Source organism: Protopterus annectens, chromosome 16.part0, assembly GCF_019279795.1.
Source record: "Protopterus annectens isolate FY-2018-M chromosome 16.part0, PAN1.0, whole genome shotgun sequence".
NCBI lineage: Eukaryota > Metazoa > Chordata > Ceratodontiformes > Protopteridae > Protopterus > Protopterus annectens.
Genome location: NC_056750.1, coordinates 576,250,266 through 576,274,435, shown reverse-complemented (window position 1 = coordinate 576,274,435; position 24,170 = coordinate 576,250,266). Strand labels below are relative to the sequence as shown.

At 38.0% G+C, this 24,170-nt stretch overlaps 1 protein-coding gene across 2 annotated transcripts in view; it reads right to left on the bottom strand.

Moving 5' to 3' along the window:
- Nucleotides 1-24,170, bottom strand: part of COL5A1 (collagen type V alpha 1 chain) — a 1,013,097-nt gene that overhangs the window by 240,696 nt on the left and 748,231 nt on the right. For both annotated transcript variants that reach the window (XM_044058757.1, XM_044058756.1), the window contains exon 29: nucleotides 1,423-1,476. In XM_044058757.1, coding sequence (XP_043914692.1) covers nucleotides 1,423-1,476 — 54 coding nt within the window. The remainder of the gene's footprint in view (nucleotides 1-1,422; nucleotides 1,477-24,170) is intronic.

The following is a 24,170-nucleotide window of genomic DNA, read 5'->3' as shown; positions in this document are numbered from 1 at the left end:
ATAATAGTTTTATTTTATCTGTCTATCTACGTACCTGCCTAACTTTCTTTATTGTAGGGAGATGAAGAAAAGCTCTATGTCACAAATTAAGACACACAGTCGAACATAGTAAGAAACACGAAATGAGAATGGCATATAGAATGCAATTTACAACTCATGAGTTTTGATTAGGAACCTTAAACTATCTCATGCTTGGCACATGTAGCAGTCAAAAAGAAACAATAACATCATCACTGTTTTTTTTCCACAAATTGTCAAATAAACCAAAAAATAGGAGGAAAAGGCACCACAGGAGCACCAAAATGCCAACACCAATATATCCAAATTGTAGCACTCCAGCGGCAATGCCAGACACGAAAATGTCCAAAAAGTCATTGGTGTTGGCCATTTTTGTGTCCAGTCCTGCCTCTGGAGTGCTACAGTTTGGATATATTGGTGTTGACAAATTGTCAAATGCCTGGGAAACAGACAATGGAACATTGATTGATTTATTTTCTTAACATTGCATAAAAATGGAATAGTATTATAAGATTTCAGTACTTAATCCTCTTTTTGTTATAGACAGATATTGTTGAGTGGATTTGCATTATTGTAATGTTACCTACATATTTAATATACTCCTAAGATTGAATGTTGGGGGTTTATGCTTACACTTTTTGTTAAAGGCATATATAAATGCTACAGTGTGGATTCATAAAGGTTACCATAAACTGTACACTGTATGTACACTTTGTATACACTTTTCTGAGTGAATAGACAGCACAAACATTGTGGTAGGTCTGTTCTTGAATTCAGAAAGTGTAGACAAAGTGTGCATATAGTGTACACTTTGTGGTAACCTTTATGAACCCAGCCTAATATCATTTTCAAAAATTTCCTGTGTTTCGGGGTAGAAACTATGCATTCTTAATTACTCTATCTAATTTTGGCAAGATCACATGTACTTTGTGAATGAATTGTACATGATACTTTGATAAGTTACATGTTAATCTTGCGACTGAAAACATCTCTCTTAACAGAAAATCAATTGTTTTTAGTGGTTATATAAAGCAAAGGTAATGTCTAAGTAGACCTCAGTGTGTTTTGATATCAGTTTTACAAATATTGTAGATAATGAATAGAATTTCAAATCTTGGAACCAAACTGAAATGCCTGTCTTAATAAAACAAGCAGTAACACAATGTAGGTTACAGTTAAAATTACTTAGTGTCAGTGATGTAAAAGAAAAAAAATATATATTTATTTAATGCTTGTATCGGTCTTTAAGAGGCGTTTATCTTAATTAAGGAAGTTAAGCTCTGAACTTTTGCAGGTAAAACTCATTTGACTAAGGTCCACTTTGCACTCACTCTTAAGAAAATATCTGTATAACATTTCTTTCTGGAGTCATTTGTTTATTAATAAAAAGTACATAATACTTACTCGGTCTCCCTTCAGACCCATATCTCCTTTAAATCCTGGAAAGCCATCTTCACCCTTGGAATAACAACACATAAAATGGCATTAGTATACCAGTTAAAAATAACAGTTGTTAGGAAATTAAGGAAGCAATAGGATGTACCCCTAACAGATTTAGTTTGCTTCAGAAAAGAACTGCAGATGAAGCATATTGTTATATTCACTACATATTAAATGTTGGCATGAAGGCCTAATATAAATTTGTTTGTTAACCCTGTACAATAGCTTTAGTTGCATAACCTTTTCTCTATAGTCCTGTAGGAGGAATTTCTTTATAAGTGAGGACAGTATGAATTTCGCAGAGAAGAGTGTCACCCTGATAAGTACTCCAGCTCATCCACAGAGATTCCTTAAGTATATGAGTTTTTGACATAAGAAAAAAACAACAGGGGATGTGGGTTAAATTATTACCATAAGCAGATGAATTATTACCATAAGCATACATATTTTTGCTGTTTTGGGATGACATATGAAACATATCACTAACCAGTCCATGCTGAGCATGGTGATCTGTTATCTTATTTTTAAAATAAAATAGATCAAAAACACTCATACAGTTGAGTAGGATTCATACAGGTAGTGAAGGATGAAGTGACTGAAGATGACTCATATATGACAATATTAGCAAACATTTGTATTTTCACATACTGCCTCACTTATGTTTACTATGCTGAGTATCGTAGCTGTTGCATGCACTGTTGCTGATATGTACAGCAGTGAATAATGATGTGACTCAGTGACACTGTTCTTCACTATATAATGCTGTCAACAAAATATGCACTTCACATGGCACTAATATATATCATACATAAGTGTTTTTTGGGGGGGGGGTTTTACTTATAATTGTTTAAGAAAAAGTTCCTGTTTGCTTCTGCAGCTAGTGCTGTCCCCTTCCCCAGCACTTCACAAGTATGTATGTGTTTTGTGTGTCATCCAAACAAATATTCTCATACTCCAACACTGTTTCAGACTTAACATGTTTATGCCCCTGCCACTCATACATAGTTCTCTTTCCCTGCATAACTACCTTGTTAGTGTTTTGAAATTTTAGTGACTCTTAGTACATTATTTTTTTCTTAAAAAAACTGAGCTAACAAAAAGGTAACAAATCTCATAGGTTACTCAGAAGTCCAAAGGGTGTATTAAAACACAGTTTACCTAAAAGCCTGCCTGCAGCATTAAATCAACATTGTAGTAGAATAAAACATCTCAGGAAAGCATAAATGTTCACTTGCTGTCATAAATGCTGTAGCGACTGAGGAAGTGAAGTAAGGTAGGATTCATAAACACTGTGCACCATGGCTTGGCCCTTCCATGCACTAGAATGGTGTACTATATCTCTTACAGATTCATATGTGATGGGGTAAATTCAAATGCCCTCTTCCCAGCATCATATATGATTCAGAAACGCTATGCCAATTATGCATGGGCTGGTCATGACTACATAAATTGTAGCACCCGAACCTTGTACCTATAGTTGTAGTGTTACTGACCACATTAACATCCCTACACTGCTGATGACTTGCACAGCACAGCTTACAAGGGGCAATGGTTAAAGAAAACTCTTACATGGTGAGGAAAAACTGCAAAAAACCCTATCAGCAAAAAACCTACGATCAAAGCTGCACTGTCCCCTCCCCGTGCAGTAATACAACTGAGCTCCTGCTAATGGGAGGCTCCACACTTCCAGATCCTCTCATTGCCATATTATGATAATGTTGTAGACTTATGAATTGTGTGGCATGACAAAGGAGTATAGTGATGCAGGAAGCAAATACATATTTAGTTACATACGTATGTATTTACTTATTTATTTCTGCTGAATGACCCCTTTCATTCATGACTTACAGTCAACATAAGAGCACAAGCATGTACACAAACTTCCAAAAACATTAAATGGTTACTTCTTATTAATACAAACAAAACTCCGAAAAGTTCTAAAAACTGTGAAAACAATAAGTGAGTCCAACAAAGCACAGCCACGAAGTAAAATCCAAGATCCTTTACTTGTAAACGTTTTCGTGTACAAAATTACATACACTTCTTCAGACAAGTTACTTTGGAACCTCTTGTGAGTTTAAATACACTCACATACCCTGATAATTGTTTAATTTTAATTAATTAACTAAACAATCCATCAATCAATCAATAAACATATACATTCACATTCATTCAGCCCTTTTAAAGGCGCAACTGTTTCAGCATTAAATATATCAAATATTTAAACAAACAGTAAAATTTATATATAAATTAAATAGTTGATATAGGTACACAAATGTCACTTAAGGAAATTTCTTTTTTTAAAAATATTCACATAAGGAAAAATACCTCTAAAGAATTCCTTAATGACAAAATCCCTTAGTAAATAAATTCATCAATAATTATATCAAACAGTAAATGCATAATAAATAATAAATAATAAATAATGATAAATTCAGCGAGTTGGGTGAAAAAATGCAGCTATAATCAATTTTATACATACTTAGATGTTAAATAATATAAATAAATAAATAAGTAAAATATGCACTAATGCACTACACAGCCCGGTATTTATTTATATTTATATTTAAATTGGAATAAAAAATAAAAATAAAAATAAAAATAATAATAAAAATGAAAATAAATATAAACATAATAATAATAATAATAAGTTATCAAGTGCATTCAACTAGTCCATTAATCATTCTATATAAATGATCTTATTAATCAAGTTTAGCTTTTCTCATTCCAATAACTTAACTACATGAAGAATGACTAGTTATTATTTTTAAATTATTTATTAATTATTAATAATGTTCATGTTAATACATTATTCTTATGGTGGTCTAAAGATTTACCTATTGAGAGCCTTTTGCTTTAGGAGACATTTAATGGAACACGTCCTATTAATCCCTGGGTACGCATAAGCATTTGTTTTAAGTTGCCATAGCAACTCACTTTCTTCCAATTTAAGGTGCCATGGCCCACCCCTAGGGTTAATTTCGATTTTTTGGACCACATTGAACAAAAAACTATGGTTGTTATTTTCCATAATATGTTTTGCTAGGGCATTAGTTATAACTCCCTTAGAGATTGCGTACATTAATCGTATCATTATTTATTATTTATTATTTATTATGCATTTACTGTTTGATATAATTATTGATGAATTTATTTACTAAGGGATTTTGTCATTAAGGAATTCTTTAGAGGTATTTTTCCTTATGTGAATATTTTTAAAAAAATAAATTTCCTTAAGTGACATTTGTGTACCTATATCAACTATTTAATTTATATATAAATTTTACTGTTTGTTTAAATATTTGATATATTTAATGCTGAAACAGTTGCGCCTTTAAAAGGGCTGAATGAATGTGAATGTATATGTTTATTGATTGATTGATGGATTGTTTAGTTAATTAATTAAAATTAAACAATTATCAGGGTATGTGAGTGTATTTAAACTCACAAGAGGTTCCAAAGTAACTTGTCTGAAGAAGTGTATGTAATTTTGAACACGAAAACGTTTACAAGTAAAGGATCTTGGATTTTACTTCGTGGCTGTGCTTTGTTGGACTCACTTATTGTTTTCATACTTCTTATTAATAGTTATAAGCAGATATAGAAACAAAATACAGTTGAGTTTAGAGAAGTATATCACTAAGTAGGAGTCAGCATACCTACAGGTTTACAAGATACATAACAAGTATGTGGGTAATATGATGCTCAGTAGGCTGTGTACTTAACTGTCATTTGGAAGCAACTTAACCTGCACGTTCAGGCATAGTGCAGTCACTAATACCACACACTGTCAAAGGAATACAGCAGAAATGCCATGGGAAAAGATTGTTTTCAGAGGTAAACAAGTGTGGAAAAAAATACCACTGCAAAAATGAAGACATGCTTATGTGAGTTCTGAAAAGGAGGTGTACTTATCAATAGCTACATGATCGTATACAGTGTGGTGGAGATTTTGGGATTTAGGGTTCCTGAATAGTCACCTCTTAATAAATATAGGGAATGAGCAATGTTTCAACTTACAATTGAGGCATTCAAATCAACAGAACAATTTCACACTAATTAGAAAAAAGGCATGTATTCTTATAATTGTATGTGTATATATATGTATGTATGTGTATATATATATATATATATATATATATATATATATATATATACACACACACACACACATATATATATATATATATATATAAGACAAAAATACATGTGCGTGTATATATATATATATATATATATATATATATATATATATATATGTATGATAGACACTTAAAGTATCAAAACTACAAGTGCTAAGTCATACACCAAAACACTTTGATTTACAAATGATTCAAAACTATAGAAAATCTACTTTTTTCCAGGGGGGTAGGTTTTCCATGCACTGCCTGCTAATTATGTATACCAGCTCTGAGACTGCAGAACTGTGGGGAAGGGGTAAATTAGCAGATCCCCACTGTGCCATGATTTCCCACAGTAGAAAAGCTGGTACATACGAACAGCTGATTTTTGATCAGCTGTACAATTTTTTTTTGCAGTTCAACATGTCAACTTGTTGATGGGTTGAATGGAAAACACACACTGTCATTTTTTTTTCTGCTATAAAGGTTTGGAAAAAATGTCCACTTCAGAACAAATGAAGTTTCTGAGGAAATATATTTTTTTCTCCTTTGGTGTGTGTGGGAGGGCTGATGATACCATAAGAAGGAAGTTACATTACAGATATTTGTGGAATGGGGCCTGGGAATGTTGAAAAATAAACTGCAGCTCATGTCATCTGTAATTATATTAAACAGGAAAGGGGATACAGTCAAATATTCAGCTCAAGCAAATTGTGCCATTTTTGGTTGTGATATGCTTCATACAAATGAGTGTGACAAAAAAAGACAAAACCAGTAAGGACAAAGATGTCATACAGTAAAGAATTGTAAAAAGAAATGTTCAAAATGTTTGCAGGAAACCAGTGAATGTGAAGATGCACCAAAACCATCTGCTGCTGATATTGATATATATTTTTGAAGAAGGGATATTATTTTAAGAAGTAAAAGGTCATGGCAGTATAAAATGGAGAGGAAAACGACAATGCATTTATTGGAAAGGTTTCGGATTTTGAACTTGAAACTAAGTATAAAGCTCTACAAGAAAAAAAAGGGTGAAAGAGGAAGATGAAACTAGTGAAATCACAGGACAGTATACAGATAGTACATAAAATAGGGTAAGACATAGAAGGAGAAAGATAAATGACTTTAAGAAAACTTAAAAGCTAGAAAAGAGGCATGTTTATGTTATCCTTAAACTGAGAAGTATTAAAAGTGAACTAAGATGTTTGGTGACATAGGAATGGGGTAAGAAATTTTAAAATGGATATAATTTTCAATAGATCTGAAGACCTTCATTGAGAAGCAGCAAAAGCAGTTTCAAAAACAGGGAAAGAAGTGGTAGGCATTAGGGTAAAAAAATAATATTCAGGGGTGGCTGACTTTAACAGTGGATATTCAAAATGCTGCATACATCAACAACTGATCCAGGGAGAAATGTAGTTCTTGATTGCAAGATTAGACAAAGGATGGTGAGAGTAACAATGCTGTTTGCATATTCAGGGATTGCAGTATTTTGATTAGTGAAGGAAATAATGGCATGCTGAATATGGAAACAGCAGTGGGGGATTACAGCTGATATCAGAACAAGGAAAAAAGTGAATACTGGCATTAAGAAATGTAGAGACATGTTGCAAATGACTGAATTAAATGTTTGTAAAGAAAACAAGTATATGTTTAAAATGAATGCCTTGAAAACAAAGAGTTTTTTGTTGTTTTTAAAAGAGATGTGGAAGTTGACAGGGTAAAGGCGATTGGTTTCTCAGATCATAGAGTGATATGGGTATTGCTTTGGGACAATATACACATTATGAAAGAAAGAAAAGAGTTATGTGTGTATGTTTGTGTACCACTTTTAATTGCTTGAGGAAGAAGAGGGCAAGATTAGTTGAAGAACAAAGTATGAGGCCATTTTATACAAAGTGGAAAGAATGGTGAACATGGTATGACGAAAGTATAAAAGAAAATATCTGCACCTAGAAAGTGAGAGAAAGAAGGAGAAGGAGAATAGCACAAAAGTGGAAAGAAAATAAACAGGGAAAAGACCAGACAGTTTGAAAAAGAGTAATCATTTGAAATGTCAGGACCTACTAGTGCAAGTCTCAAAATACGGAGACTGAATGATAGAAAGACTGGACTTGCATTCATTAAGTCCAAGAGGCCATTTCTTGGAATATTCCCTTTTCTCTGAGGTATGGTGATCTCAGAACTGGTATATATAAGGTTGGGAGTGGGGGGTACAAGAGGGAGCTTGCCCCCCTGCAAAAAGAAGTTAAAAGGAGGAATGATTTTTGAGATAAACTCTTTTATGGGTTTTCTGTCTTTTATTGGCTTGTCTGCACTTAGCATTTGAAAAAGTAGTGGAACTGAGTGGCACAATGTGTTTAAGTGGTGATGGTATTCAGATTAGATAAATGCAATATACTTGTAAGGCGGAGATACTTATAAAAGGTGAAAAAGAATATTTTTTTGAGGAAAATTTGTTAAGATGGAGGGATGTAGCATGAGGGGCATAGAAACAGCTAATGATCTTTTGGCTAGGAAGTGGGGAAATAATGAAATGTGGCAGATTATTATGTTAAAGAAATATAATACAGAAATGTAGAGTGAAATAGATAATGTTAACCGCAAGCATTTGTGGGAGATACTGAAGGCATATGTAGTAAATGAAAGCTATAGTATCTTTGGATAAGAAGTTCTGTGATAGTACTTGGTTAAAGTTCCTGGTGAATGGACAGGTTGATAAAAATATTAAAATGGATTTTGGTAAGGTATCTGTGGGGTGGCAAATACTGCTATGGGGCAGGAGCATCAGGAGCATGCAGAAGTCGAGTGTATGAGGGGTAAATTACAAGGATGTGGTACAGTTAACTTTAATATTAGTGTATGCAGATGAGTTTGCTATCATAGTTAATATGAGTTAAAGATGTAATGAAGGCGGTAGAGAAGTGTTTGCAAACACTAGTATTAAGTAAAGAGAAGAGTTGGAGTTGTTGTGTTACTGTTATGTTGCAGGGCATTTATTTTATTAAAACATTATTGAGGTAATTATTGGGAAATGAGTTTGGGATTTAGAATGCTGAATTTGGGATTTAGAATGCTGTTTATAGGCAGTGGGAGTTCAGACTGACAGAAATAAAAGAAGCAGTTCAGATCTGGAAAGGATTTATGTTAACTGACAAAAGAAAGCTCAGTGACCTTAGGTAAATTACCTTGTTTAGATGGAGTCTATTAATTTTTAGCATGTAAGGAAAAGGTGTTAGTGGAGACTGATTATAAAATAATATGATATTCCAGGCTGAGGGCAGCCATGGTGGTGCAGTAGTTACCATTACTGCCGCACAGCAAGAAGTTCTCCGGTTTGATTCTCGCCTAGGTTGCCTTCCGTGTGGAGTCTGCGTGCCCTCCCTGTGGTTGTGTTGGTTTCCTGCAGGTGCTCTGGTTTCCTCCCACATCCAAAAGACATGCTGTCGTTGGATTGGACACTCTAAATTGGCCCCCTGCCAATTGTTCTGCAGACCATTGTTCCACTGTGGTGACCCCTAACCGGGAAAATCCAAAAGAAGAAGAAGAAGATGATGGTGTTCCAGGCTAAAAGAATGATGATTTGGGATTGATTAACTGAGTTGCATATTTGGCTTTGTTACATATGTTTCAAGTTTAAAATATAATTGGAGGTGAAAAGGAAAGTTGGTTGGGTAAGCTTTTATACTTTAATTATGGGAATTATTGAACAATGACGGGTGAGTGGAAAAGGAGTTTAGTGAATTTAGAGTACAAAATGGAAAAAATATAGTACAAAGTGTTATATGGAAAATGGAAGATGAAGTAGTAGGAAAAGGAAAACAGTGATTTGAAAAATTATAGTGAGTTTATATAGATAAGATAATTTATTGAAATGTATAAGGTTAGGAAAGACATGGGTAAAGAAAGGCTTTTACGGAGCGTTTTGTTAAATAAATTAACTATTAAAGGTTTAAGGAAATATAAGCAAAAAGAAAGAAGACATGATATACAGCAGGGAGGAGACTGCTGAGCATTTTTTATGTATTTTGTTAGGCCAAAGAATTTTTGTAATACTACAGTGAAAAGTATGGAAAAAAGAATGGGTAGTGGTGGGTGATTATGAAAATGCATTTGTATGGAAAGCATAATTTACAAGAAAAAGAGAAGGTAAGTAGAACAGATAGAATTACTTTTACACATATGTGGTTCTTGTGGAAATCCAAATTTGAGGAATTTGAGGAACTACTGCATAATAAAAATTGAAAAATGACAGGATGATCCCATGAGACCTCTATCGGTATTGCCCCAAACTCATTCATTTAAAGAACTGTGACCCCAGAAGCTGATTTGTGAACATGCAATACTAAATGAATGCTGGCGGTACTGCCCATTCACCCATTCAGCACTGCTGGTAACACCTCCTTCGCCCCAACCTGGATATGCGTCTGACTTGTACTCTCTTGTCATGGTTTCTTTTACAATTGGATCAGTTTTGACAGTTTCTCTTGTCTACAAACCCATGTTGATTGCTACTTCAGATATGTTGTCCTTTAGGAAAACAACCAGTCTTTACCACAATATTCTTTCCATATCATTGCCTGTCACTGTTCATTAAGATAACAGACCAAATACTTTTCTGAATATTTCCTACTGCCCCTCCCACCAACAGGTTAAGATAGTTTTAGTACCCCTGCCATAAGTCACTTCTGCAAGGGCCAGTGAACAGGAAAAAACTCAGAGGTTCTACTGGCATACTACCAGACTCTTGAGGACCCTGACAGGCTGCCCATCTGGTCCCTTTGCTTTATCCTTTGCCCTAGGGAATCCATTTTCTGCTCAACACTTGTCCTGTTTTTGCTGCTGTCTATTCAGTACCTTCACACTTTGTTCTGATTCTCTGTCAAAGGTGATCCCTTGTGTTACCTTCTTCAGTAAAGACTGAAGTGAAATAGTCATTCCATTCTTCTGCTTTTCTTCCCCAGTCTTCCAAGATCTCCTTCTCATTTTCTGTTGGCTTTCACAGGTTTGTCTTTCTCTCCTTTTTTGTGTCACATTCCTCCAATTCTATTTTTTTCTGTTAATACATACTACAAACACCCATTCATCATGTGCCTTTGCTGTGTTCACCAGCATTTCACCCTTCTGCTCAACTCTTTGTACTGTTTTTTCTTCCAGTATCAGCATTCCTAAACAGATGCTGGAACTGCATTCTCACACTGTTGGTACCTGTTGATTGCTCCTTTGACAGCTTGTAACAAGGTCAGCAGCTCCCATTCCCTATCCTAGTCACAACTGTCATGGTACAAGACTTTTCCAGACTCCCACTCTCTAGCTTGCAAATCAGAATCTCCGACACCACTTCTTAAAGATTCATATCACCCGTTGCTAGATTCCTCTTTGTCTTACCCCACTCCTTTATTCTGTCCTTGGGTCTCTCATCCTCCTCCCTTAATATAACTTGATACATTGTATCTACCAGCATTCCATCCTTTACAGTGTAAAAGCAGCAGGGAATTTATGCTATGTTCAGGCCCTGCTCTCTTCCTTTGTCTCATCATGGGGATGGTATTCTTCCTTCTCTCAGACCTAACGTTTCATGCCTTCTTTGGCACAGATCGATATTCTGCCTCTGTCTCTCCCTTCTCTGTCACTCCTGTGCCACTTATACTTATTCACTCACTCTGCTCCATGGCGACAGTTTCAGTGACACCAATAATGTCCATTTTCTCTTTCTCTGTCAGTAACTGTATCGCTCCCATCAACCTTCTCCCTGTCCACCACCAGTCAGTCACCAGACTTCCTTATCCTCACTTTCTTTAGTGTGCTTACTGCTGACATAGGTAATACTTCTTGGAATTCTGAGTCCAACCTGCTACCGTAAACTCTCTATGCACCTCCTATCCTAACAGTTTCCAGGTCCTTACATGTACCACAGTATAGATTCTCCATCCCATTGGTAACCACCTTTGTCACCTCCTATAACTTTAAGCCTGAGCACTGAAATAGGTTTCACTGGCATTTGTTCACTTCTGTCTTCGTTGCTTAGACTGTTAGCCCTTTTGCAGACCAATCTCCAATCATTAAAATCCTCATATTATTCACCAGACTTTAACTCTCTTTTTAAAATGAAAGTCATTTTTGTCAACTAGCCAACATTTCAATCAACCAAAGCTAAGCAGTTGAACAGTAATATAGTTTAAATTAAAATGTATGCTTAAGTATGCATTGTGTTCACAATGCATTGTTACAGGTTTGGTGTCTAACATATATATTATTCCCTTTTCAAATATTTTACTTTTTACATGATAATTAACAGTTAGCATTTTAACTTCCATTGTGCATAATTTGCAATTACTATAGCTTTACATATGATTTAAGCTTTGTAAAGCTTTCAGTGGCAAACAATAATCAGTAACATAGCTGTTTAATTAAACCTAATTTTCTAAATCATGTATAACTTGAGTAAATGGATAGACTGATTTGAAATGTACATTAAGAAGAAACCACAGCATTTCTTTTATTTTTTTCTTGTACTTCTAGCCAATCATCCATCATGTCATGACAAATGACATTACCTCATTAGGGCAACTGATGCTGAAATACATGAAAGGTTGTTCACAGACAAACTGCTGACAGTCCAAATAATTTCAGCATGAAAGGGTTTGAAAGCCTAATAAAGGAGGCAGTGGCTGTCTCTATGGAAACACTTGGCGGTTCCTAACTTGAGTAGTGATATTAATAGCTACATATTTTTTTTTATTGGAATACAATAAAAAAAAATATGTGAAGAAATATAACTAAAACTTATTTGTGAAAAATAACTTTAAATTTCATACGTTCATGGTTACCAATAATCAATAGGCTAACTGAACTATAAAACCAAACTTATAGCCTAAATTAAAACACCATCAAATAAATTTTTTAAACATATAAATGCAAACAAAAAATGAGGATGTGAGTAATATATTCTGTCTATATGAGTTTCCCATATAAAATTAGTATAATGCTTCATGTGCCGTTGACTGTATTGCTGCAATCCTATGGATTTATTGTGTGCTACTGATTCCCTTTTGGTGAGTTTTAAGATGAGATTTCACAGAAACATTTTAGTACTAGTAACTGCTTTTCAGTTTAAAGTTTGTGAACTTTGTTGCAGTTTACAATGTAATAACTTGATATAAGACATTTAAAATCTTGGAAGGTTCATATAACACAACAGACTATTTACCTGATGTACTTGGCGCAGACATTTTTGGAGTATGGAATCGGATTTATACTGCCTGAGAGATGGTAAAAAGTTATAGAAATTTTAAAAAAGGAATATTGATCCAAGTGATGTCCATACCCCTCAAATGTCCCTGATTTTGCCCTTTCCCTTATAAAATGTTGATTTTATGGGAAATTACTGAATAATCCAAATCAAATTCACAAACCATAGAACAAAAAAAGAAGAGCGAGCTGTAAAACCAAAATCCAACCGTTTCTTAGTGTGAGGGCTTTCATGCAAACAAGTGCCTGCCTCACACTAATAAACGGTTGGATTTTGGTTTTACAGCTCGCTCTTCTTTTTTTTGTTCTCAAATTACTGAATAATGTTGGACATTTCAGTTTTATACATGCTACAGAAAATGCTTGTTAGTGCAAAATTTATTATTCTTTTAATGTTTTAAGTGAACTAGAATATTTAAAACTGGCCCTAATTCTGAGCCTTCATTCTCCCTCTCCAATATGTGCTGCTCTGTTCAGAATTTTTAAGGAAACAAATGTTGAGGAGCACAGTGATGTCAGGATAGCACAGAAGTTCTGTTTTTTGAATCTTCAGGCACAATATTCAGAAGTGGCCTGGAATATCTATAATCCTGAGATTAGTAGTTTATGTAATATAAGACATATACAACATTCAAACAATTCTAGGAATTATGAGAGTGGTCATAATGTGACAGTTATTCTGTATCAATGATGATCCAGCCACAAAAAACATGAAATGTAAATCAGTGTATCTTGGATACAGTGCAGTCCAAAGAAGTAGACTAAAGTATTACATCACATCTTAATTATGATTGGGCTAATTTGACAAGAGGGCTGCCTGGAATGCTGTAAAACCTCTGTGGAAGACCCTGATGTTTCCATTCAAGACATGTTAGTACTTCCTTTGGGAGCACTGAGTGTCGTTTGCTGCAGTACAGCCAATAACATGGCAATCAAAACTCCAAGACATTGTCATGAGGAAATTTCCCTTTTCTCTGACTTGCAACAACACTTTGGTTTTTACAAATTTCAAGTGTGAAACATGGGTGCACAACCTTTATGCATGAGGAGGCAGGGGACTCAAAACATTTTGATTTGTAAAAATGTTTCCAGTCAGCAAAACAGGTTTTAGTGAGTATTCTTTTTGTGAAATGCAATGCAGTGAATTAAAACTTGAAAAACTGTGCAAAAGCTGTGTTTGTCTTCAGGGTGATTATAGGCTGTTAGTTGCTGTAAAGCTGTTTGTTTGTGTCTTTCGGCTTTTCCCAGTTAGGGGTCGCCACAGCGGAACTCCAGTCCGCTAATGATTGGTAGTTGATTTTTACGTGCCGAGTTACCAGCCCTGACGCACAACCTTCAACGAAGGTACGCCCATTCACACATGTCTCCACGCAGAAGACGCTCTAGCTGTGAATCGAACTGGACAGCGTCTTACTGTGAGGCGACAACGCTACCGCAGCACCACCACCACGGATAGTTATATCCATATGGTTAAAACATTAGTGTAATTCAAAATTACTTTAGTATCACCATTCACAGTACTGGGCACTCAATAATATTCAGACATTTTACATCCTGTGTCTGCTAAGAGAGCTTTATAAATACACATTAAGAACAGTAGCCAATATTTAAACAGTGAAAAAAATGAAGTTATGTACTCACCATAACGTTCCATATTTGTAGTCCATCTCGCCCTTCATTCTTACATATGGGTTCGGAGCAGATCCTTGGCTCCGACTCAGCCGATTACAAAGCTCAAAGTCTCTCAGTTGGCTCATGGCAAGGTGGGTATCCCATAATGCACTAGTAAGAATCCCCAGATCTTCTTTGCTGCTGACTATAAAAGTGATAGAAAAGTTTTCCACAAGGAACAACAAAGATGAAAGGTCTCCACCCTACCAAAGGCAATACTATCCTGTTTCCAGATCTTCCAAGGATACATGGACAGGGGTAGGTGGGTGCATTCATAAGAATGAAGGGCGAGATGGACTACAAACATGGAACGTTATGCTGAGTACATAACTTCTTTATGTTCTGTAGTCCTATCTTGCCTTCATTCTTACATATGGGACAGCGTCCCTAGCACCATTTTCTCGGGTGGCTCACTGGAATAATCTCCTAAGAACCGTGGAACCAAAGGAAGCTCTACTCCTTGAGGTCACATCTAATTTGTAATGAATAATAAAGGTATGAGGGGTAGCCCAAGTTGCTGTGGCACAAATACTGTCAATTGGGACTCTGGCTTGAAAGGAGCACATGTGGATAGGAATCTGGTAGAATGAGCCTTAATTTTAAACGGAAGTTCCTTTCCTTTGGAAGAGTAGATAAATGAGATACAGTTGGAAATCCAGTTTGATAGAGTTACCTTAGAGACTGGCAGACCTATCCTAGTTTCAGAAAAGGATACGGACAATTGGTCTGATTTTCTAAGTTCCTTGGTTCTATGTAGATAGAGCCATAAATGTCTGTGTACATCAAGTTGCTGAAATTTATATTCTGCACTGTTGAATGATTAGGAATAAATACTGGCAGTTCAATAGTTTGGTTCAAATTAGACTGAGAGCAAACTTTGGGGATGAACGAAGGGTTTGTATGAAGTGAAACTCTGTCTCTATGAAAAATCAAGTAAGGAGGTTTGACTGACAGTGCTTGTAACTCTGACACCCTTCTAGCGGATGTAACAGCTACTAGAAAAATGGTCTTCCAAGGCAGGAACTTCAGTTCACAAGAATGCGTGGGTTCAAAAGGCAGTGAAGTAAGTTTGGACAGAACAAAATTTAGATCCAAAGGAGATACAGGTTCTTGAAAGGGAGGTCTTAGCAAGGTAGTGCCTTTAAGGAAAGTTTTACACAATCTGTGAGCCATCAGATTAGGCTCATGTTGTCCCAAATGAAAATTGGATATCACTGCCAGTTGAACTTTAACTGTAGCAGCAGCTAATCCCTGATGGAAAAATTCAGTAAGGAATTCTAACACCAAGGGAATGGATGCCATGTAAGGATCTACATTTTTCTCTTTTGCCCAGATAGAAAATCTTCTCCATTTGCTAGCGTATAATTTCCTCGTGGAAGGTTTGTGGGAAGACGTGAGGATATGGGTCACTGCAGGTGAAAAATCATGAAGCCTGACTAGGGATGGAAGTGGAGCAGCCATGCTGTCAAGTTGAGGGTGTGGAGGCAGGGGTGAAGGGAACCTGACAAGTGTGTCAAGAGGTCTGGAACTGGGTCCAGAGTCCATGGATCATCTAAGAGATGAGGCCCGAGAAAGGGGAACCAAATCTGATGAGGCCAGTAAGGAGTGATCAGAATCATTTTGCTTCCCAAGGACTTTGCTTTCTGGATCACTTTCGATATAAGCAGAAAGGGGGGAAATGCATAAAGAAGTCCCAGAGGCCAATTGTGAACAAGTGATCTCTCGGTGACTCCCCCGGAGGGGGAATAAGGGAGAAGTAGCTGCTGCATTTGGCATTGATTGGACTGGCAAACAGATTGCAGCAAGGCTTTCCCCATTTGCAGAAAATCTGCTCCGTGACTTTCTGATTCAGAGTCCACTCATGCGGCATCAAGATTGCCCTGCTGAGCTTGTCTGCTATCACATTGGTTGTCCCGGGAATATGCGTTTCTACTAGAAAGCGCTGAGAAGATATCGCCCACTGCCAAACACGAAGAGCCTCTTGACATAGGGGGTAAAATCTGGTTCCTCCTTGCTTGTTTAAATACCATAACACTGACATATTGTCCAATTGGATTGCTATCGTCCCTAGAGGAAGAAAGTCGTGAAGTGCTTGCAACGTTAGTAGCACTGCTCTCATCTCTAGGACATTGATATGCAAGTGAGCCTCATGATTTTGCCATGTGCCTTGGACAGTCCTGCCTAGATAATACTCCCCCCCCCCCCCCCCCGTATCTGGGAGGCATCCATGGTCACAGTAGCAACGGTTTGGTGAGGAAGGAAGGGTGTTCCTGTCTTCAGCTGATTAGGCTGAATCCACCAATGAAGGTCCTTTTTGCAAGATTCCATTATTAGAATATGATGAGACAAAGGCGGTTGTTGAAGAGACCACTGGGAAAAGAGTAGCTATTGAAGGATTCGCATATGTAGTCTGGCTAGTGGAACTAGAGTTATAGTATAAGCCATGGTCCCTAAAAGTTTCAGCACTGTCTTGGCCTTGACTCTGTGTTGAGGAAGTAAGCTGTATATCTGTTGTCTGATATTTTGAATTCTGTCTGCAGGAACATGAGCCATCATAGTGACTGTGTCTATTTCTGCACCTATAAAAGTCACAAATTGAGAGGGTGACAAGGCAGACTTTTCCCAATTTATCGTAATTCATAGCTGGGTCCAGAGCTGGACTATTGAATCCTTGGCTTGTAGGAGTAGGTGCCTGGTGGTGGCGGTCAGGGGCCAGTCGTCCAGGTACGGAAACACTTGGACTCCAAGGCATCTCAAGTGAGCTGTCACTATCGCCATGCATTTGGTGAACACCCTGGGGGCTGTGATGAGGCCAAAGGGCAGAGCACGACATTGGTAATGACTGGCTCCCAGCCAGAAGCATAGATGACTCTTTGATGCTCTGTCCATTTTGATGTGGTAGTTCACATCTTGGAGGGCTATGGAGCACATCCAATTGTCTTTCTCTAACAGAGGGAGGATAGACTGCTGGGTTACCATTTGGAACCTGGACTACTTTACTGATTCATTTTATTTGCTGAGGTCCAAAATGGGCCTCCGGTCCCCTGTTCGTTTTGGCACTAAAAAGAATATGGAGTAAGTTCCGAATCCTATCTGGTCTGCGGGGACAGTTTGGATGACTCTCTTTGCAAGCAACTTTTGAACCTCTATGGTTGCTTGATCCCTGTGATTGGGTGGAACATCTGGGATCTTCTTAGGGTGTGAGTTGGAAGAAAGAAGGGCATGGAGTATCCTCTGGTGATTATTATTTGTACACACTTGTCTTGGGTGATGTTGAGCCAGGCTTCTGGATACAAAGATAAACGAGCTCCGACTGGCTCCAGAGAGGTGCAGCCAGGCCCCACTTCAGGAGTGCTGACCAAGAAAGGAATCGCGGCCACCCTAGTTTTTCAGACCCCCCCCCCCGCCTCTAGGGCGATGTCTACCATTAGCTCCTGCTCCTCTGCCTCTGAAGGAGGAATCACCCTGTGCTTCAGGGACAAATCTCTGGGATTTCATGAACCACATTTTCCTACCTCTCTGACCCCTGGGGTATGGTCTAGAAGGGATGGTAAAACGTACTCCAATGGCAGAGAGAGTTTTCCATTCCTGTTCGCACCTGGTGAGTGTATCTTTTACCTTTGGTCCAAACAAAGAGGAACTGTCGAAGGGGACATTGGTAAAAGTAGATTTGAAGGGCTCCGCAAAATTACATAAGTACATCCTGGAGTGTCTCCTAAGGGAAACTCCTGAACCCACTGCCCTACTCACTCCATCTGATGCATAGGATATCAGCCTCATGGAGGACTTAACAATGGAGTTTAAGGTGGACAACTGAGCAGTAACTTTCTCCGGGACTCCTTCAGTTGCTGTACCTTGGAGAGTATCTCCTAGTTCCTTTAGGAGATCTCTTTGAAGCCTAGTAAAATGCGTGAGGTAATTCAGCAATCTGAGAGTAAAAACCACTGAAGAGAAGATACGCTTCCCTTATCTATCCATTGTTCGAGACTCCTTGTTCAGTGGATGGACAGATGTAGAAGTCAATGCTAGTTCCTTCTTTGTAGCTGCCGCCACCACCATGGCATCTACAGGCACACTTTTGGTCAAGAACTCTTTCTCTTTGGGGGCTGAGAGAAATTTGTTGGGTCTTCCGGGGACTGGTTCCATAGCATCAGAAGTTTCCTACACCTTTTGACTAACTAGGTCCAGGAGCTCATCAAAAGGTGGAGACACCCAAGAGGCTGAAGGTTGAGACCCAAAAGCCTTCAGGTATACTGACTCCTCATCATAAGGGGTGCCAGTGGGCCAGCTGCCTCTCTGCTTCATGATCTCTAAGATATCTACAAAGGAGATATCATCAGAGGACAACCTAGGGGACCCTTCTGACTCCTCGAGGTAAGTGTCCAAGGTGATGGACTCATCCGGGGAGTCTACATGCTTCCTCTTGCATATCCTGTTCCAATGGGGCTCCTCAGAAGGGTATTCTGGGGAGGTCTCAGAAGACTGCGGGCCACCCAATGGGGGCTCCTGAGGCTGCAGGTCTCTGCTGCTGAGACAGAGAGATTGTGCTGAAACAGAGGTCTGTGCATGAAGAGTATCGGTACCCGTGTGTGGAGCTGACATCCTAGACAGCATGCTCTCATCATCTCGAATGCAGAACTCTCTGGCTCCGAGGTCAGCCCCAGTTCAGAGGAAATGGAAGTAGCCCTTGGTTCCAAAGCGATCGGCTTCAAGATGGATGTAGGGTCTGCGTTCAACCTAGCCGATACACCGAGAGGTAGGCTCGGCACCGAAGAAGTTTAGGTCCAAGTGTCCCTGTCAGGGCCGACTGAAGAGCTTCAGCTCCTAGACATCAAGGACGGTGCTGAAGGTGTCGGAGTGGAACTCTGCTCTGAGACAGACACAAGGGGTGATGGAACAAAGGGTTCCACAACAAGTGGCATTGAAATCTCCAGCTTCGAAGGACCAACACAGCTCGGAGGAGGAACAGCAACAGAGCGAATGGTCTTAGATAGTTCCAGAGCTGACTGGGTCAGAGCCAGCAACAATTTTGGTAAAGCAGACAACTTCAAATGTCTAAGCACTACTCACTCTCTACATACTCTTCCAAAAGGCTCTTGGGAGATCTGGATGACAAGGTAGGCAACCTAGATCTCTGCAATAGGGGAGATCATAAAGTTGGTGAAACCGGCAATAGTTCTCTGGACCGGCTGCGATGCAATTTCTCAGTGGTCGGCTCCGAAAGACTTGGGGCTGACACTGCAGTGTCAACATCGATAACCTCGACTGGCTCCGAGGACAGTGGAGCTGAAGAGGTAGAAGGCTTATCCAATTTTAATACTTTCTGAGGAGGTCCAGACAAAATAGTCTGTCTCTTTGCTGACTTGACCTTCGTCTTTCTTTGAAGAGGGAGACTTGGGAGGATGATGAGCTGGTGAAATCCTCCTCGAAGGAAGGCTTAAGGAGACCTTTCAGGATTAATTTGTTCTTCCTTTCTTGGAGAACTCTGGAACTGAAGGAGTGACAGAAAGAACAAGTTTCCTGACGATGAATGGCTCCGAGGCAGTAAACACAGTTGCTATGCCCGTCAGTGATTGACATTTTTTGGGAGCACTTAAGGCACTTTTTAAAACCTGAAAGTTTATGATCTTTGGACTCTTTAGACATGCTTAGTACAAACAGAACTCTATCAAAGACAGAAGAGAGGACAAGGTCCTCCAACTTAAATGGGCCTAGCCCTGTTGAGGAAATATCACCAGAAAGGTTTAATAGAGGACTAGGTCCTCTAACGTAAATGGATCTAGCTGCTATAAAACAGGAAAGAAGGTAAGTCAGAAAAGTACCACAAAATGTAAATTTAAACAACAGGCTAAAAACTAGCCAAAATACTATTGTATTGAAATACACTACTAGAGAACAAGGTTCTAACACAAACACGGACCTACGCCAATAGAAAACTATCTCAAAAAACTAGCACACACAAGGGATACCACTCAGAGAACAAAAATGGGCCTAGAGACAGCCAACAAGTTCTCAGCAATAACTACAGAAAAATAGCAAAAACACACTACTATTTACTACCTATGATAACTATTAATAAAACTAAGCCATATTATATGCAAAAATATCAGTAAGAACTATAATAGTAATGAAAAATATCCAACTTAGCCATGGTCAAGCAAGAAGCACTTCTGAACTCATAGACACGGCAAATGAGATCTGGGGATTCTTACTAGTGGACTATGGGATACCTACATTGCCATGAGCCAACTGAGAGACTTTGAGCTTTGTAATCGACCGAGTTGGCTCTGAACCCATATGTAAGAATGAAGGAGAGATAGGACTACAGAACATCCTAAGTTCATATCCTAAAATAATTATAAAAACAGCATTCAACTAGCCTAAGAATCAAGTGATGGAGTAAATAAACATTGTTAGTCTACCTTTAGAATATCCACAACATATATTTGTGCAGTATGTCACCTGTGGTAATTCTATAGATTTAGAGTTGATAAGGAGAGAGGGGGGTTGAAGAAATGTAAAGAACAGAAAACAAATTAGCTCTAACTGCAAATTGGTGTGAATGAAAGGGTCTGCAACAACACATTTCCTGCCATAATGACAGTATTGTCATACATGGCCCTGTTGCTTAGCAGGCTGGCATACTGCAATAGCTCAAGAGAGTACCTGTTTGTGGTTAGCAGCCACTAACCTAGTGAAACAGGGGAGTTCCTCTTTGCAACTAGCAACCTCCAGCCTTCTGCAACAGCAGTAGAGTTCCTGTTTGTGGCTAGAAGCCTCTAGCTTTGTGCAGTGGCAGGGGTGTTCCTGTTTAAAACTAGCAGCCTCCAGCCTAGTGCAATAGAAAATTCCAGTTTGCAGCTAGCAGCCTTAACCCTATTTAAATAGCAGGAGAATTTGTGTTGGCAACCAGCAGTCTCCAGGCTAGTGCCATTGCATGAGGGTTCTAGTTTGTAGCAAGATTTAGGGCTAGCAGCCTCTAGCCTAGTGTAACAGCAGGAGAGGGCCTGTTTGTTGCTGGCAGCCTAAGCTCATTTAGTGGCACAAGTTCTGAATAGCCACCTAAAGGGAACTGGGAATAGATGACCAGTGTCTTGCTTAACTTTGCCTTTTTACAGATTTGGTTATGAGAAGACTACACTGGCAAGACCACAATAATGTCAGACACTGCCAGTTCATTAAACTCTGCCTCCTTTAACTGATAAGACTTGTGGGGGGGGGGGGGAGCTCTATGTTCATCAAGTACAGGATAAGGGAGGAGTAAAGGGTAGGGCACTGACAAAAAAAATAATTCACATCACAGTATGATGTTCCAGGGGCCCACAGGCCTGATTTAACTGAACATCATGAACAAGTGTACAACTAGGGCAGTTCCCAGAATATATGAAGCCAAGGGGAGAAACAACATTTTATCTATCAACACCTATCTACCAGGTTAGTCCCATTAGACCAATGACTTCACTTCATTAGAGAACTGAAGTGGCATTTATACTGACTAGGGAAAATTTGGAGAGAGAGCTGAGGATCTTTCCCTAATCTTTTCAATAAGTGGTGTGGGATCTTTTACATCTATCTGACCTAACAACAACAAAGGCAGATTGAGTCTCAGTTTAATCTAAAGGAGAGCATACCCAGTTTCTGTGCCCCCCCCCCTTATGCTGCACTGCAATGGCAGTACTAAAATATGAATCCAAATACATGATGTGGGAACAGAACCCACAGCCTTTTACACCAAAGGTGAATGTGCATCCTATTAAGCTAATGAGACTGCATTATATCTTGATGTGGTTTTTAACCACATCAACAACATCTAGTACAGGAAATGAATTGCTAGTATAATATAACCACACATTGAAACAACTAAGAAGATAATTCAAGTGTTATTGGGTTGCAGATACCGTCTATTAACCCCTGTATGATCAACTAAAAAATGCCATATTTGTTCATTACCAGACTCTGTAAAGTTTTGACCAGATATGTTTAATCACATTTTATCAGCTTTTATCATGTTGATCTGACAGACTATGTATATTACAAATCATGCTAAAGTTTAAAATTTATACACATAGGTCCAACCATCCAAGTACCTTACAATGCTGCAATCACCAAACACTGAGATGTTATAATGAACAAAAAATATTTCACAATGCAGCAGCAAAAACATATGCTTACTAAAATAATATAAGAAATTAAAATCTAGGCTGTATGTAACAAATTAGGTTCTATAAGTCTTAGCATCAAAAACTCATGCTTTGGGTACAACTACAGCCATCAGAAAAGCTATTAGTTTATGGATGTCCTAAAATAAACCTTGACTGGACAAGTCAAAAGGCAAGTAGGTACTTAATTCCACAGAGTTACATAAGAAAAAGCTCAATGTCCTAGCTATTTAGTGTAGCTCAGTAGAGTCACAAGCTCTTTCTCCTGGCAGAATGGAGTACTGGGAACTAACAGCATTTTTATGAACACAGGACCCAGATTTTCCAGGGCTATACAAGTAAAGGTAAGGATTTTCAATAATTCAGCTACAATTATCAGAACATACAATTTCTAAAAAAAAAATGGGAGTAATGTAGTCATAGCTATTTTCTCTACTACATTTATTTGCTTTTCATATAAAAGTATTCTATTTTCTTTTCTTCTCTGCTTACAATGGTTTCCCTCTTCTTTTCTTATGTTTCATCTTTCTACCCCTCACTGTCCTCTTTATTGACAGACATTGGATTACTTACCAAATTCTGGTTGCTAGGCCCTATATAACAACTTATTATTGCTAATAATACATTTTTCTTTATAACTGCTCACTAAGACAGGAATTAGTAATTATGAATTTATTTTGAGGAAAATGTGGCTTCTTTACCAATTTATGTGTACAGATTTTATGGAGCTATACTTTTGGGCCTTCTCTGAAAATAGTACACGTCCAGTGGAGTATCCATTTTTCTGAAACATAAATTCATCTTTGCAATATGAACCATTACCAATATCCCCCCACAAGCATCACAGCTGATGGTTTGATAGTAAAATAAGAGGCTTTATAAATCTGTTTTGTATAAACTCCAGATCTCTTCACCTGATTGCCTTCTGACTCTCAGTGGTGCGTCCTTGGAAAGGAAAAATAGCATTAGCATCTTAAATTTGTTTAGAGGACCATCTTCTGAATTACAGAAGAAGCACCGTTCCTTCTTCTAAAATAGCATAATGGAAGTAAATACCACATTGAACCTCAGGAGTTAACGCAAGTTCTCAAGAGGTTCCTTACTGCAAGTGTGAGGTTAAATATTGTAAGTCCAGATGCTTATGAAAAAAAAATTAAGCATGATTCAGTTTATAAAACAAAACAGTCAGTGTTGCACAATGTGTTTTTTTGGGTTGGTGACCTCCTGCACTCCTCCTCCTCTCTCCTACTAAGTATATGGGATAATCCAAAGGTCATTTGAGTTAACACTAAGGGGAATACTTCAAGATATTATAAGTTAGGAGTTATATTCACTCACATTACAGTCATCAGAATTACAACAGGCACATATGCTATTTCTGAGTTTTTCCAATATAGTTAACTCTGAGAAGAAAACTCTTGCTGGATTCTCTTAACAATATGTCTCTGTAATTCATTACTTAATCAGATTGAAACAGAGAAGCACACCTTAGTCTATGACCTTAAAATAC